The sequence below is a fragment of the Oncorhynchus mykiss genome, chromosome 19 (genome assembly GCF_013265735.2).
Source record: "Oncorhynchus mykiss isolate Arlee chromosome 19, USDA_OmykA_1.1, whole genome shotgun sequence".
NCBI lineage: Eukaryota > Metazoa > Chordata > Actinopteri > Salmoniformes > Salmonidae > Oncorhynchus > Oncorhynchus mykiss.
Genome location: NC_048583.1, coordinates 15,791,446 through 15,808,878, shown reverse-complemented (window position 1 = coordinate 15,808,878; position 17,433 = coordinate 15,791,446). Strand labels below are relative to the sequence as shown.

General features: G+C 42.3%; 2 protein-coding genes and 1 long non-coding RNA gene across 8 annotated transcripts in view; 2 read left to right on the top strand and 1 right to left on the bottom strand.

Moving 5' to 3' along the window:
• The window catches only part of LOC110498515 (zinc finger protein 3-like), an 88,465-nt gene extending 78,865 nt beyond the window's left edge, over positions 1 to 9,600 (bottom strand). For both annotated transcript variants that reach the window (XM_036953695.1, XM_021575150.2), the window contains exons 1-3: positions 9,151 to 9,600; positions 8,844 to 8,974; positions 8,457 to 8,645 (exon numbers count right to left, since the gene is read on the bottom strand). In XM_036953695.1, the coding sequence (XP_036809590.1) occupies positions 8,457 to 8,645; positions 8,844 to 8,974; positions 9,151 to 9,418 (588 nt within the window). In that variant the 5' untranslated portion in view covers positions 9,419 to 9,600. The remainder of the gene's footprint in view (positions 1 to 8,456; positions 8,646 to 8,843; positions 8,975 to 9,150) is intronic.
• Positions 1 to 17,433, top strand: part of LOC110498461 (zinc finger and SCAN domain-containing protein 2) — a 771,911-nt gene that overhangs the window by 632,189 nt on the left and 122,289 nt on the right. The window lies entirely within an intron of this gene.
• Positions 10,581 to 14,535, top strand: LOC110498544. 2 transcript variants are annotated; one of them, XR_002469838.2, is made up of 5 exons: positions 10,581 to 10,685; positions 11,305 to 11,366; positions 11,531 to 12,415; positions 13,820 to 13,946; positions 14,066 to 14,535. It is a non-coding gene; the product is annotated as an uncharacterized LOC110498544 (long non-coding RNA). The 2 variants fall into 2 exon arrangements; XR_002469836.2 differs by having other exon boundaries at positions 11,531 to 13,946.

The window sequence follows — 17,433 nt, the reverse complement described above, 5'->3', positions numbered from 1 at the left end:
TGTGGTTCTCAATCAGAGGCAGCTGTCTATCGTTGTCTCTGATTGAGAACCATACTTAGGTAGCCTGTTTTCCCACTGTTAGTTGTGGGTGGTTTTTTTCTGTTTAGTGTTGGTTGCACCTTGCAGAACTGTTTCGGCTATTCTTTTTGTTATTTTGTATTCAGTGTTCAGTCAGTTAAGCTAATAAAGATGAACACGTACCCCGCTGCATTTTGGTCCAATGACTCCTCTTCTTCTTCCGACGAAAGCCGTGACAGGTGAACAGGAAGTACAGGAGAGGGCTCAGAACGCACCCTTGTGGGGCCCCAGTGTTGAGGATCAGCGGGGTGGAGATGTTGTTACCTATCCTCACCACCTGGGGGCGGCCCGTCAGGAAGTCCAGTACCCAGTTGCACAGGGCGGGGTCGAGCCCCAGGGTCTCGAGCTTGATGATATCTAAATATCAATATTTAGATATAAAAGGCGTTTCCACCACCATTTCTCACACAGTACACTTTACCAACCCAAAAACATCCCACCATGACGAAAGAACAAATTATGTCTGCAATTATACAATTTTACCAAAACGTCCTGTTTCCATCATCACAGCTGTCCTTTTTTTATATACAGTATGACTTTACTTAAACTGTGGATGGAAACGTGGTTACAGATGCATCATTTGACTGGAGGAGGATGAGTGTTAGTGTACAGTAGGATTATAGGTTGCATTCTCGTTCTCATCCTACACGAGGCAGTATTGCAGTTCCTTTAAAGACGTTTAAATCGACAGTCTTAATGTAGGATGACACTTGGCTGTCATTAGTATATTCTTATGTAGGCTACACTTACATGCAGGCCTATAACGTTTTATAGGCTATGCATTATTATAAATCGTCCATTTCGTCACGTGCGTTTTGAATCGAACGTCAAGGTCCGGCAGTGAACAGTTTTTTCCTAAACTAAAAAGCTTGATGCGGAGGGGCTCATGGTGAAAGTGCACTATTGATTTAGAGTCAACCTCTTTAGCAGAGTGTGCCGCCTAGAAGTAATGGTGAGAATGGTAGCCTACATGACTGAAAACGTGTTTACGATGTATGATAAACTTGTGTCGTAAGGACGTCTTGTGGATAGGTGTGTGTGAAACAGAAACATGAATTTTGTCATATATGCCAAAACTGTGAAAATGTAGTCTAACATTAGTATTAGCTAGTAACCTAGGATGCAGCAATGCAATATTGGCACCCAACATTTTGTTACAGACCAACGGAACAAAAGTAACCTTGAATTTGAAGGTTTAAAATATCTATCTAGTTGCTAGGGTTGACCTATTTTATGAAATGCTATTGGTTGGTGGATATAAAGTCTAAGGTCTTTGATAGGCTGATTAAGAATTTGTGCCAGGATATAAATCAGTGCTACCTGTTGAGGTTAGCATAGGCCAACGTGTGCCATGTTATGGGACCAGCTACTACAATTTAGCATTCTGTCACGTGCAAGTATGATGATTTGAATTGGTTGATACGCATTTTGTGCCAGATTAGCAACCATTTAAATGGATTATGTTTGCACAGTGGTGGAAAAAATACCCGACACTCATCCTTGAGTAAATGTAAAAATACCTTAATAGAAAAATACCAAGTAAAAGTGAGTCACTCGGTAAGATTCTACTTGAGTAAAAGTCTAAAAGTATTTGGTTTTAAATATACTTAAGTATCAAAAGTAAATGCAACTGCAAAGATATACTTAAGTATCAAAAGTAAAAGTATAAATAATGTCAAATTCCTTATATTAAGCAAACCAAATGACAATGCTATTTTCTTTTTAAATCGACAGATAGCCAGGGACACACTTTGATATAATTTATAATGAAAACTCCTCGAGTTTTCCAAGATGGCAGAGCAGTCATATGTCTTTGTCTTGTCTCGTCCCATGTATACAGTGGGGCAAAAAAGTATTTAGTCAGCCACCAATTGTGCAAGTTCTCCCACTTAAAAAGATGAGAGGCCTGTAATGTTCACCTAAACCTCAACTTCCTGCAACCCGCCTCACCCAATGGGGTGTGGATCTGTTTTTTTTTCTAAAGAATTTCTATATTCCTCCGAACTGGAATACCTTAAATGAAGCTAACTAGCTATCAGCTATCAGTCAGCTAACTACTGCTAGCGGTCATCAGCTAACCTTTAGCTCGGAAAGCTCTCACCAGTTCGTACAATGCGTTTCAAACCAGAGCATACCGGACCTATTTTTCTCTCCATATCCCCGGATTCCTACCGCAAACTCTGAACCTTTTCATCTGGATCATGGCATCTAGCTAACTGCACGGAACCCCGCCGATCCTTCACGACTGGAATACCGACATAATCTGCCCGAGGACCCCAACAGGCCCCTCAGGTGCGACGTCCCCTGAAGGCCCATTCTGCTAACCGCAGCCTGCTAGCTATCTATAGCATATTGGACTGTTAGCTGATCCATCGGCCAGTTTCTTGAACCACTATACCCATTTTGCCAATTGGACTTGGACCCCTCTGCTACTTGAAACCCTACTAATTCCACGACTGGTCTAGCAACGTCACCGCACGTGGAGGCAAAAACAGACTTCCCCCCCATCGCGACATCTCTCTAAGGCCCTTATGCTAGCTTGCTAGCCCCGGCCTGCTAACTGTCTGAATCGCCGTATCCCCAGCCAGCCCAACCACTCACTGGACCCATACGATTACTTGGCTACGCATGCCTCTCCCTAATATCAATATGCCTTGTCCATTACTGTCCTGGTTAGCGATTGACTTATTTCACTGTAGAGCCTCTAGCCCTGCTCAATATGCTTTAACCAACCATGTTATTCCACCTCCCACATATGCGATGACATCACCTGGTTTAAACGTCTATAGAGGCTACATCTCTCTCATCATTACTCAATGCCTAGGTTTACCTCCAATGTACTCTCTTCCTACCATACCTTTGTGTGTACATTATGCCTTGAATCTATGCTATCGTGCCCAGAAACCTGCTCCCTTTACTCTCTGTTCCAAACATGCTAGATGGCCAGTTCTTATAGCCTTTAGCTGTACCCTTATCCTACTTCTCCTCTGTTCCTCTGGTGATGTAGATGTTAATCCAGGGCCTCCAGTGCCTAGCTCCACTCCTACTCCCCAGGTGCTCTCATTTGTTGACTTCTGCAACTGTAAAAGCCTTGGTTTCATGCATGTTAACATTTGAAGCATAGTCCCTAAGTTTGCTTTATTCACTGCTTTATGTCTTAGCCATGTCTGAATCCTGGCTTAGGAAAACCACCAAAAACCCTGAAATTTCCATCCCTAACTATAACATTTTCCGCCAAGATAGAACTGCCAAAGGGGGGCGGTGTTGCAATCTACTGCAGAGATAGCCTGCAGAGTTCTGTCTTACTATCCAGGTCTATACCAAACCAATTTGAGCTTCTACTTCTAAAAATGTACCTTTCCAGAAACAAGTTTCTCACCGTTGCCGCTTGCTATAGACCACCCTCTGCCCCCAGCTGTGCCCTGGACATCATATGTGAATTGATTGCCCCCCATCTATCTTCTGAGCTTGTGCTGCTAGGTGCCCTAAACTGGGCCATGCTTCACACCCCGGCCATCCTACAATCTAAGTTTGATGCCTCAAGCTCACACAAATGATCTATGAACCTACCAGGTACAACCCCAAATCCGTATACACGGGCACCCTCAAAGATATCATCGTAACTAACTCGCCCTCCAAATACACCTCTGCTGTTTTCAACCAAGATCTCAGCGATCACTGCCTCATTGCCTGCATCCGTAATGGGTCTGCGGTCAAACGACCACCCCTCATCACTGTCAAACGCTCCCTAAAACACTTCAGCGAGCAGGCCTTTCTAATCGACCTGGCCGGAGTATCATGACCTCATCCCATCAGTAGAAGATGCCTGGTAATTCTTTAAAAGTGCCTTCCTCACCATCTTAAATAAGCATGCTCCATTCAAAAAAATCTGAACTAGGAATCGATATAGCCCTTGGTTTACTCCAGACCAGTCTGCCCTTGACCAGCACAAAAACATCCTGTGGCGTTCTGCATTAGCATCGAATAGCCCCCGTGATATGCAACTTTTCAGGGAAGTTAGGAACCAATATACACAGGCAGTTAGGAAAGCTAAGGCTAGCTTTTTCAAACAGAAATTTGCATCCTGTAGTACAAACTCAAAAAAGTTCTGGGACACTGTAAAGTCCATGGAGAATAAGGGCACCTCCTCCCAGCTGCCCACTGCACTCCCCCATTTCTCCTTCACCCAAATCCAGATAGCTGATGTTCTGAAAGAGCAGCAAAGTCTGGACCCCTACAAATCAGCCGGGCTAGACAATCTGGACCCTATCTTTCTAAAATTATCTGCCAAAATTATTGCAACCCTTATTACTAGCCTGTTCAACCTCTCATATCGTCTGAGATTCCCATAGATTGGAAAGCTGCCGCAGTCATCCCCCTCTTCACACTCTAGACCCAAACTGCTACAGACCTATATCTATTCTACCCTGCAATAAGGTCTTTGAAAGACAAGTTAACAAACAGATTACAGACCATTTCGAATCTTACCGTAACTTCTCCACTATGCAATCTGGTTTCAGAGCTGGTCATGGGTGCACCTCAGCCACGCTCAAGCGTTCCAATGACTGGAACGAACTGCAAAAATCTCACCACCAATCTCAATCAGCCTCCAAATCAGCATCTCATCTGTAAATAGCCCATCCAATCTACCTCATCCCCATACTGTATTTATTTATCTTGCTCCATTCATCTTCTGCACATCCTACCATTCCAGTGTTTAATTTCTATATTGTATTGTAATTACTTTGCCATGGTCTATTTATTGCTTTACCTCTCTTGCACATGCTGTATATAGATTTTTCTACTGTAATTTCGTGGTATCCAATTGTTGTCTCATCGCTACAACTCCCGTACGGGCTCGGGAGATGAAGGTTGAAAGTCAAGCGTTCTCCGATACGCAAGCCGCACTGCTTCTTAATTCTTAACACAGCGCGCATCCAAGCCAACCGCACCAATGTGTCGGAGGAAACACCGTGCACCTGGCAACCTTGGTTAGCGTGCACTGCGCCCGGCCCGCCACAGGAGTCGCTGGTGCGCGAGGAGACAAGGATATCCCTACCGGCCATGCCCTCCCTAACGCGGACGACTCTAGGCCAATTGTGCGTCGCCCCACGGACCTCACGGTCGCAGCCGGTTACGACAGAGCCTGGGCGCGAACCCAGGGTCTCTGGTGGCACAGCTGGCGCTGCAGTACAGCGCCTTTAACCACTGCGCACTGCAATTCTTATTCATCCCTTTACATTTGTGTGTAAATTGTGCGAATTGTGTCGTTGTGAATTTGTTAGATTACTTGTTAGATATTACTGCACTGTCGGAAATAGAAGCACAACCATTTTGCTACACTCGCATTAACATCTGCTAACCATGTGTATGTGACCAGTAAAATTTTATTTGGATGTTCTCTTGATAAGTGTGTAAATTGGACCATTTTCTTGTCCTGCTAAGCATTCAAAATATAACGAGTACTGTTGAGTGTCAGGGGAGTAAAAAGTACATCATTTTCTTTAGGAATGTAGTGAAGTAAAAGTAGTCAAATATAAATTGTAAAGTACAGATACTCCAACATAAAATAAAAAGTATTACTTTAAAGTATTTTTATACCCCTGTGTTTGCAAGTATTGATCCAAAGTGTTTACCCATCCCCACTACATTTGAGTCCTATACTGTAGTTACAGATGAACTTCATTGTTGTTAAAACTTTGTCAGCTATGATAATTCAAAAGTCATAAAATCCTGACAAAGCTATTTTGACGTGTACAGTAGGTGTGTGGGTATATTTAGTAAGTGTATATTGGTTATCAAGCGCTGTCGGTATATGTAGAATAGGGTGGGATTAGATGTGATGTATACTAAACATAGTCTCAATGAAAGTCTTAAAACGAAAAGGTCCAACTGTGTTTATTAAACATGAACAAGTTTTAGATAAACCACATGAAAACCACACATGCCCATCTCAACTAAAGACTTGCATAAACTTAATATTGTTTTCTTTCTGAATGCAGTTTAAAGTAGTTGGATAGAAGTAATGAAACAGGCACTTTGTGAATATCATATAGCCAACACAGTACAAACACAACATGTAACAGACTTTAGGCTTTATGCACTGAGTGTACACACATTAGGAACACGTCATTTCAGTGACAAAGCTGGTGTTTTCATTAACTTGTCCAGTCATTTTTTTGTTGTCGACATTTAGAACGTTAGCATAGAATATAGATGCGACAATTGCCTGCTAGTGTGCGTCTTCATCGACACAAGATAGATAAATGGAAACACGCCTGGACGTAATGATGTCACACCTGTTTTTGCTTTTTTTTTTAATTAAATTTTTTTTTTTTTAACATCGCAAGAACCTATAGTGTCAAATAAAAATTTAGTGGTTGAAGTGTTTCCATTACCCATTTAGGCAAATTGCGCATTCATAAATTGGCGAGCCTGTATGCCCTCTCACCTATCTCTTTCATGTCTCAGGTAATCTACGAAAGCCCCCATGGATAGAATGCAAGAATTTACTCATATTTTCCATTTACTAATAACTCTCAAGTGCCAATGTATCGCCATGGTCTGTGCCATGGTGAAACGTGCACTCCTGTCGATCTGAAATAATTGGATGGTGAAACTTAAAGCCAACCAGAAAAGCAAGGTGAAACAATTCAGGCACTCTTGAAATTCAGGACAATCCTCGTTCTGCAAAGAAACATTTTTACAGTTGAAAATTTATTTTGCAAGCAGTTGGCATTTAGAATGAAATGTGGAGTGGAGCTTTATTGTTACACGGTGACATCACCTACCTTCAAAATGATTCTGTAATTTATTTTGAAAAACAGTTTACGTCCTAATTTGTCACAAAGAAAATTAGACAGAAGAAAAATCCACCCGTCGAACGGATATAAATGTTGTCAATCTCTAGAAAATGTCTGCTATTTCTGCCGTTTCCATTATACATGACGCAATTATTTTAAATCCATTTCAAATCCGTGTAGATTTTTAAGCGTTGAGACAATTGAAACATGGATTGTGCATGTGTGTCATTCAGAGGGAGACCAGACAAGACAAAATATTTAAGTGCCTTTGAATGCCAGGCGCATCGGTTTGAATGTCAAGAACTGCAACGCTGCTGGGTTTTTCTCACTCAACAGTTTACATGTGTATCAAGAATGTTCCACCACCCAAAGGACATCCAGCCAACCCGACAACTGTGAAAAGCACTGGAGTCAACATGGACCAGCATCCCTGTGGACCGCTTTTGACACATTGTAGAGTCCATGGCCTGAAGAATTGTGGCTGTTCTGAGGGCAAAAGGGGTCTTTATGCAGGTGTATCCTGAGGTTGCTCCTCCCTGAGAACCTCTTCCCACAGTGCGTAAAGGTGAACGGCCTCTATCCCATGTGGACCTTCAAGGTGCATCTTCAGCTGGTGGGAGAACCTCTTCTCACACTGGGGGTCGCTGTAGGGTTCTCCCCTGTGTGGACTTTCTGGTGCCTCTTCAGGTTGAACGAGTGGGAGAAACTGGCCCGGCACAGGTGGCAGCCAAAGGGTTTCTCCCCTGTGTGGACCTTCTGGTGTCTCTTCAGGTCACTAGCCTGGGCAAAGCACATGTGACACTTGGTACAGCTGAAGGGTTTCACCCCTGTGTGGACCCTTTGGTGGATTTCCACCTTCTGGGGGCTGCTGAAGCCTTTGTTACAGAACATGCAGAGGAACCGTTTTTCTTTACAATTGCCTGATGTGGCTCCCCCTCCCTGAGCCTGGGCTCTAGCCCTGTCGTTTGAGTTCAATACCTGATTGAAAAGGACACGGCTGTCTGAGTCGGAATGCCTCATCAACGTACACACTGGGTTGCAATCCCCGAACACGTGTAAAGGGGAGTGGGTTGCAACATTTGGATTTGTCTCTAAGCTTTCGTTGCAATCTAAGAAATCTCTGCCCTGTGAGTGTCTATCTCCTAGGTGATTATCTGCATTCCATGTTGGAGGAACGCCGCCCTCCACTTTCATGGTCACTTCATCTACGACCAGACCTGCCTCTTTCTTATCTAGGCACCCTTCAGAGTATACACTACTACTGTACCGGTTCCAGTCCCCTCTAGACAGATCAGTGTGTGTTTCTAAACCCAAGGGCATGTTGCCAGGGTCCATCTCTGTAGTGTAAGAACAAGACGGATCACTGCCAGTCTCTAACGCGTCACCTGAGTCCCGATGGGAATGAACAGTCCTCGGGCTCGGGTTACCGTAAAGTAAATACTCTGAGCCAGGAGCAGGAGGACAGCCCAGTCTCCCTGGGTCTGACCTGTGGTCAGGTACTGCGTGTAAAAGCCTTTGTGTTACAGTTAAAGTCTCTGTCTCTGACTTGAGGATGGCGTTTGGCATTCCACTGACCTCCGTAATGCTGTGTCGGGTTCTGGGCTGAGGCGCAGCGATGGTGGATAGGTCCTCCGTGGCTACAGGGAGCACCACTCCAGACGTTGCTCCAGTCTGAATGTCTCTGCTGTGTTGTGGGTCCTCTGCTTCAGTTCTCTCCTGCTTGACCAGAGACGATCCTCCATAACCAGCCTCTGCATCTGCAGACTGACACAAGAAAGAGGTTGTCGTCGGTACATGAGTTTAATTGGATAACAATGTCTTAAGGAAGTCTCACAAGCTCCCCTATGGCAGATAAATGAGGATGTTGCATGTAAGGAAGTGAATAGCTGAGGGGAGTCTTTCTGAAATAAAACTGGACACATTTGATGTACTGTAATTTTGATGTAATACTATTACACTAACCTCTATCACAATAACGTGCTGGGTTGAGGTTCCGCTCCCCTCATCAACAGTGATTTGTTGGTCATCCCTCCATGTATTGTGTCCCGCTGACTTCACAAAGCTCCTGTGGCCTCCAGTGAGATGTCCCTCACCTGAGAGTGATTGGGGAAAAAGAGGTGGTTAGGTACTGTCAATGCTCAATTTTACACTATTGACACTGTCTGTTAGGTAACACTTCTCATAACTTATTGAAAGATAGCTAAGTTGTAATCAGGGGAATTACTGCATACTATCCAACATGCGCAGAGGGGAACGGGGCAAAATGTACCTCTTGCCATTCCTCTGTATCGGTCAAGGATCTTGTCACTACTGACGAGGACGCGTTCTCTGATTGTCCTCTCTGCGCGCTCCCGTGCCACCTTCAATTCTAGTAGCTGTAGTTTCCTCCGCAATGCCCTGTTTTCATTTTGGCTTTGAGAAATTTCCAAACGAAACACTGCATAGTCGTCGTCTACGAGTTTACAGATCTCTGCCACGGCTGCATTCGCTAGCACCTCCATAATGGAGGCCATTTGAGTGTGAAAACCCATAGCCATTGTTGTTAGCTAGCTAACGTTAGAAGCTATCTAGCGTTGCCTAAATAACGTACTATCGATCAACCAAGTCCTGTGTTAATAAATGTCTAAATAACAATAATAAAAACACTATCGTGAAAATTGTTCTTGGTCACTGTTTACTTCCCATCCACACCGACGAAAAATGATTTCATTGGTGGACGTCTTGGGGCGGGATTAAATTAAAAAAAGAGTGCGTGCTGCTCTTTGAGCTACGGTAATGCTAATTCCATTACAAATTAGACAAATTGCACAGACATTGTGTCTCCACAACAGAAATATTCATAAATAGAAATCCACAACAAATCACGACCTTTTATGAGCAGTATCTTTGAATCTGAGAAGACTTGCTTAGAAAGAACAGTGTGTTAGCCAGAATATAACAATTATATAATGACTTTATTCCATCTATGTTTACATCACCACAGTAACGTAAATATTCAACTGCCTAGGTTTACGGTCTCTCTAAAAACAGGGTTAATGAGGGGTATGTGGTTAATTACCCTCTTAAACAGACATTAACATGCTGAACACTCTGACACCGTTTGTGAAGACCAGTCATTCTGGAATATCAAGTACAGGTGCACTTTAGTTCATGTTTAATATTTCAACCCAATCATCACAAGACCTGAAGCCTTCAGGCCATTTACTGTAAACAGCTTGAGGTCAAGGACTGTTTGTAAAGGTCCCAAACCACAGATGATAGATAAGCCTTTGAGCAGAAACAGTTACGGTGTCCCCCAGCGATTAAAAAAAAACATTTCCTGTTGAAAAACGATGTTCGAAGTATAAATACAGTAAAGTACACACACACTAAAGGGTAAAATAGTGTTTTTTAGACAACTGCTCAATAGTTGGCCTGATGGTCAAATGTGATGTCATTAGCTTCTCCTTTGCTTGAGGAGCAAGATTTGTAAGCATAATTTATTTTTCAGAATGATTACAAATCCTTTTACGAGTATGAATATTCTGCTGTGAATCAAAAATACACTTGCAGTTTTTTAATCTGAGCGTTCTGTTACTGTTGACACGCTAAAAATATTTGTAAATTTGAAGAAAGAGATTTCGCAAGTAAAAAATCGATTTCTGCAGCTCTGGGGACAGGACCTTTTACTCCTGACCAATCAGTTCCCTTTGCCAAAACCACAGCCGCCTAACCATTGGCTGGATTGTTCCATCAATCAAATCTCAGGAAATAGCTACCCACTTGAACAAGAGAGTAAATAAAACCAAAATGATCTATTTGAAGGTAATAGTTTATAAGTGTACATCGATTTATTTATTTTTTGCTGTGAAAAGTCATGACAGTTTGCTTATCATGTGAAATAAAATGGCACATTTCAGACGAATTCCAGACTAGCCATTGCATTGACAGCCGCTAGGGTTAGTTATCTGGCTTCTGACATTCATCCTAGCTTTACTATGGCAAACTTTATCATGCAACTTTAAATGCGAGGGGAAACCGAATATATTTGCTAGTTAACCAGCTGATTGGTAAAGTTGATATACATGCCATTACTTACTTAACTAGCTATCTAGTTAAATTGAAAGTACTGGGGAAAAGCTAGCTAACTCCTACCATCATCAATGAAGTGTAGCTAATGTTAGCTAGGTTTCATGAAAATAAAAACGATATTTGCAAGCTATATTTTAAAGACGTTACTTTTGAACACTTGTCAAACTACTTCATTCCACTGCCTGTTTATTGATTAATTGGTGACTGAAAAAATGCCCCTCCCAATTTCACTGCAAATAGACTAGTCGACTGTATTGGTTGGGTATCATTTGGCTGGTGTGCACATTACATGAGTGTTTAATTAGCCAATTTACTGACTGGGCTTATTGTTTTTCATGTTTTTGCATTTCAGGTGGAGCGGGAGTACGCCCACTAGAAAGCAGCATGCTGCCAGACCACCACAGGACCCTAGAGGTATTACAGTCAATGCTTATGAACCGGATATTGCATTTGAATTGCCCATTTATATCAATGACGCTAACCAAATGGTTGGTTTGTTCAGAAACAGGTGCACTAAATGCTAACACGGCTTTGGTGATGCAAGGTAAATAATGTATTTATTGTCATCTCCCTGTCAGGCCTCAGCCTGCTGTGACAAGGGCCCGGGTGGTGACATATGCTTCAAGCTGCCTGACTGAATACAGGGGCCTTCAGCTGTACCTTCCCTTTGATTACAGCAAGAGTCTCCTTATTAAGTCTTATAGCCATTTAACATGTACTTTATGTAACCACTCAAATTCTTACAAACTTATACGAATACATGAACAGACTTATATTCACTTGCCTCTGGCTGCGTTTACAGGCAGCCCAATTCTGATATTTTTTCCACTAATTGGTCTTTTGACCAATCCCAGATCTTTTCACATTGGTTCATTTTTCAGAGCTGATTCATCAAAAGACCAATTGGTGGGAGAAAAGTGTCAGACTTGGGCTGCCTGTCTAAACACAGCCTATTTGTCCTATTCTTCAGGCTTGTCTGGGATATATATATATTTTCGTTGGCACACCTGTGTGATATCTTTTATATATGAATAATACTTTTTTCACCCTGGATATGAGACTTGCTTTGATTTTTAGACCTCTTTGAATCAGAAGTGCAGTCTTGATGGATAAAGTCTGCATGTTGTCAGATGTTTAAGTAGTAGTTAGTAGTATAGTAGTTCGTCAAAATGAGAAGACCAGGCTGAAACAGTTGTGGTTTTGTATTTTTTTTAAATGAACATGAGTAGTTTATACAAAACTTGATTGCATTTGGTGGTCATCCCTCCCCCAAATTTGACAATTTTAAAGCCTTGATATTTCCCTGAGGAAGGATGCAACTTTCTGCTGATACCTACCACCCATGTTGTCAACTTTTTTTGATGTGCTGCTCTAGAGTTCCATGGCCCAGCAGACTCCCCTGTGGATGGGAGATGGACATGTTTAGTTTTTATAAAAGTCTGGGTGACTTTTTTTAGAGGGAGGTGAGTGCATTAGTTTGAGTGAGTACAGTAAGAGAGTTGACATTGACGATTGAGGATTATAAGTGTGCCTTCCAATCACACAAATGATGCGTAAAAAACGGGGGGCTAGACTTGTTGTGCTGTCCGCCAGAAAAGTTCCAAAGACTATCCATCAACCAATTACAAACATAAAACAGCATTTTACCCCACCAAACAGAAAAGCGTTTCATGTATTTAGGTTTGAAGGTAGCCTTACTCTGTGGTTCAAGTTGTATCTTCATGTCTGTAACTTCACTCTCACTCCGTCTGACCCCTAAGCCCTCATGCCTGACCTCCCATTGGCCCAGGGCCTCTGGCAAAACCCTCTAATCAGTCTCTCTGACAGGGAGTTACTCCAGGAGTTGACAGGTTTATGGTGCATAAGGTATCTATGTGTATGCATGCATGACTTACATGGAGTGCTCCATGTTCCTGCTGGTTGCAGGGAAATGGCATGCCTTGGAGTATGGTTGTATCCATCTCCACCAGGCTCCTGGAAATCATATGACAAACCTGCATAGATTAACAAAATAAAATGGCAACTGTATTTATGCAGTTGAAGTCATGACAGCCATAGGTTCTTTACACAGGAGTGTACAGGTTTTTGTTCCAGCACTTCACTAACACCTCATTGAACTAATTGTGGTCTAAATTGAACAAACACTTGTACACAGTTCAGTCACCTGGCCCAAAAATCACCCATGTCTGTATTATTGAATGAGCTTCCCAAGTTACGCTACAATTCTGAATGATAGAGAATAACCTGGGTGGATCTATTTCTATCTAAACTTGTGAATAAACCCCCTAAACAAGATGATTATCCTGGTGGTTAGGAGGTTCCCAAGTTCTTGACATCTGTCTGGGTGTTAGGGATGTGCTTCAACCTGAGGAAAATGGCAGAGAGGGGGAAGACATTAACCCCACTGCTTACATTTCAATGCTGGTTCAAGTTGCTGAGAACCACATGTACCTTAAGTTTTTCAGTCACCAAATAATCAATGAACAGGCAGTGAGGTAGTTTGACAAGTGTTCAAAGTCAGTAACAAGTCTTTAAAACATAGCTAGCATGTTGGCAAGTACCTGGCCAGTAATCTTCACCTGTCGACGGCAACAGCTTTCACAGGCTCATCATAATGTAAAAATAACCCAATTATGAAACATTTTATTTAAACTGAAATTATTTGTTGCATATAATGTCCAGGACATAACCTAGCCTGGTGGATCCAGCCTGATCTTTTTTACCATTCTATTTCACTTCACGTTTGACGATATCTGCAGTGAAGTAGAAAGGTGAACGAAGCGATCCGGTTGGTTCCACCAGGACCAGGCTATTTAGAACCACCATTGATAATGTAATCAGTGCTCTGTGTGTGTGTGACCCACCAGTACCTTTGAGGGGCCAGGAGCTGCTCTATGCTGCTATGCCCATCAATGGAGCTGTAGAAAAGACCTCACCTCCAGCCTCACCTTTTGCCTGCTCACCAACGGTTGTCAATAGGGAGAACAGAATTAGGTAGGTTTAGTCTGACTTGTTCAAACTTCAACATAGTACCCGTTTGTGTATCAGATATTATCTATCCTTGTAACGGCCAGTGGTAATAGAACACTGACTATGCATGTATGTGTTCATAGAAACATGTATGGAGGCAGCACATGGAGACTGGCAAGATGATGTGAAGTCCAGACTGACAGGCGGGCTTGATACTGATGTCTCTGAATGGAGAAAGACCTGGCACTCGGCAGTAACACTTTACAAGACAACTTCCTCCGTGGCTTCAGGGGGCACTCCAGTCTGGATGTCTCCCATGTGCTGTGGTTCCTTCTCTCCTTTAGTCCTCTCCTGCTTGACCTCAGGACCTGTAGCCTCTGCATCTGCAGACTGACAAGAAGAGAAAAGGTTATTATCGGTTCATGAGTTGAATAACAATGTCGTAAGGAAGTCTCACAAGCTCCCCTATGGCAGATAAATGACAATGTAATCAAGTGAATAACTGAGGGGGAGCCTTACTGATATACAGTGCCTTGCGAAAGTATTCGGCCGCCTTGAACTTTGCGACCTTTTGCCACATTTCAGGCTTCAAACATAAAGATATAAAACTGTATTTTTTTGTGAAGAATCAACAACAAGTGGGACACAATCGTGAAGTGGAACGACATTTATTGGATATTTCAAACTTTTTTAACAAATCAAAAACTGAAAAATTGGGCGTGCAAAATTATTCAGCCTCCTTAAGTTAATACTTTGTAGCGCCACCTTTTGCTGCGATTACAGCTGTAAGTCGCTTGGGGTATGTCTCTATCAGTTTTGCACATCGAGAGACTGAAATGTTTTCCCATTCCTCCTTGCAAAACAGCTTGAGCTCAGTGAGGTTGGATGGAGAGCATTTGTGAACAGCAGTTTTCAGTTCTTTCCACAGATTCTCGATTGGATTCAGGTCTGGACTTTGACTTGGCCATTCTAACACCTGGATATGTTTATTTTTGAACCATTCCATTGTAGATTTTGCTTTATGTTTTGGATCATTGTCTTGTTGGAAGACAAATCTCCGTCCCAGTCTCAGGTCTTTTGCAGACTCCATCAGGTTCTTCCAGGATGGTCCTGTATTTGGCTCCATCCATCTTCCCATCAATTTTAACCATCTTCCCTGTCCCTGCTGAAGAAAAGCAGGCCCAAACCATGATGCTGCCACCACCATGTTTGACAGTGGGGATGGTGTGTTCAGGGTGATGAGCTGTGTTGCTTTTACGCCAAACATAACGTTTTGCATTGTTGCCAAAAAGTTCAATTTTGGTTTCATCTGACCAGAGCACCTTCTTCCACATGTTTGGTGTGTCTCCCAGGTGGCTTGTGACAAACTTTAAACAACACTTTTTATGGATATCTTTAAGAAATGGCTTTCTTCTTGCCACTCTTCCATAAAGGCCAGATTTGTGCAATATACGACTGATTGTTGTCCTACGGACATAGTCTCCCACCTCAGCTGTAGATCTCTGCAGTTCATCCAGAGTGATCATGGGCCTCTTGGCTGCATCTCTGATCAGTCTTCTCCTTGTATGAGCTGAAAGTTTAGAGGGACGGCCAGGTCTTGGTAGATTTGCAGTGGTCTGATACTCCTTCCATTTCAATATTATCGCTTGCACAGTGCTCCTTGGGATGTTTAAAGCTTGGGAAATCTTTTTGTATCCAAATCCGGCTTTAAACTTCTTCACAACAGTATCTCGGACCTGCCTGGTGCGTTCCTTGTTCTTCATGATGCTCTCTGCGCTTTTAACGGACCTCTGAGACTATCACAGTGCAGGTGCATTTATACGGAGACTTGATTACACACAGGTGGATTCTATTTATCATCATTAGTCATTTAGGTCAACATTGGATCATTCAGAGATCCTCACTGAACTTCTGGAGAGAGTTTGCTGCACTGAAAGTAAAGGGGCTGAATAATTTTGCACGCCCAATTTTTCAGTTTTTGATTTGTTAAAAAAGTTTGAAATATCCAATAAATGTCGTTCCACTTCATGATTGTGTCCCACTTGATGTTGATTCGTCACAAAAAAATACAGTTTTCTATCTTTATGTTTGAAGCAAAGTTCGCAAAGTTCAAGGGGGCCGAATACTTTCGCAAGGCACTGTATGTCTCCGTTGTTGAATCTTGTTGTGTTCATACAAATATTTACACATTAATTTGCTGAAAATAAACGCAGTTGACAGTGAGGGCATTTATTTTTTTGCCGAGAGAGCAAAATCGCTCTATATACACACACACACATATATATAGAGAGCGATATATATATATATGTTGACCTAAATGACTAATGCATCTAGAGCGATATATATATTTGTATACAAAACACTAAGAACACCTGCTCTTTCCATGACAGACTGGCCAGGTGAATCGAGGTGAAAGCTATGATCCCTTTTTGATGTCACCTGTTAAATCCACTTCAATCAGTAAAGATGAGACAGGTTAAAGACTGAGTTTTATGCATTGAGACATAGATCGTGTATGTTTGCCATTCAGAGGGTGAATGGGCAAGACAAAAGATTGAAGTGCCTTTTGAATGGCGTATGACAGTAGGTGCCTAGCGTGCAGGTTTGTGTCAAGAAATGCAACGCTGCTGGGTTTGTCACGCTCAGCAGTTTCCCGTGTGTATCAAGAATGGTCCACCACCCAAAGGACATCCAGCCAACTTGACACAGCTGGGAGAAGCACTGGCGTCAACATGGGCCAGCATTCCTGTTGAACGCTTTCGACACCTTGCAGAGTTCCTTGTGCCTATCGTCAGGTATTTACAATTATTGTATTTTTTTACATTATGATATGAAATTTGATTTTCAAAATACCCCGTCTAATACTGACATGCAAGCGACTAATCACAAATCTACAGCCATCAACATACTGTTGTCCTGCACATCTAATGTGCCTCCTTGTGTCTTTCGTCAGAATAAACACCAATCAACTGGGCTCGCTGGCTAGACAGTCCTTTCTTTAAAAACACTATGCAAGAGAGTTAAGAAGTACGATCACATATGTTACGCTGGTGCTGAAACCGGTCTTTTTGTCTTTGTTGGACAGCTGTAACACCGGGTTACAGTTTTTACTTAAATCTGCTTGAAAATCTATGGCAAGACCTGGTAACGGTTATCTGGCAATGATAAACAACCAATATGACAGAGTTTGAAGAATCTTTAAAATAATAAATGGGCAAGTATTGCACAATAAAGGTGTGCAAAGCTCTTATGAGACTTACCCAAGAAGACTCACAGCTTCAATCGCTGCCAAAGGTGTTTCTAATATTCAATCCGGGTGGTGAATATTTTTTTCGGCATTTATCCTCAAGCCGACTACTTTTTTCCTCATTGTTAGACTATTTGATGTGTAATTGTTGTATAAAATTGTTAAATAGCACCTAAAACTGTATATAGCTATAAATAGTACACTGCATAATGAAACAAGCCCTAGTAAGGTAGTATTGATGGTGGACTGACTGCATTATTTGGC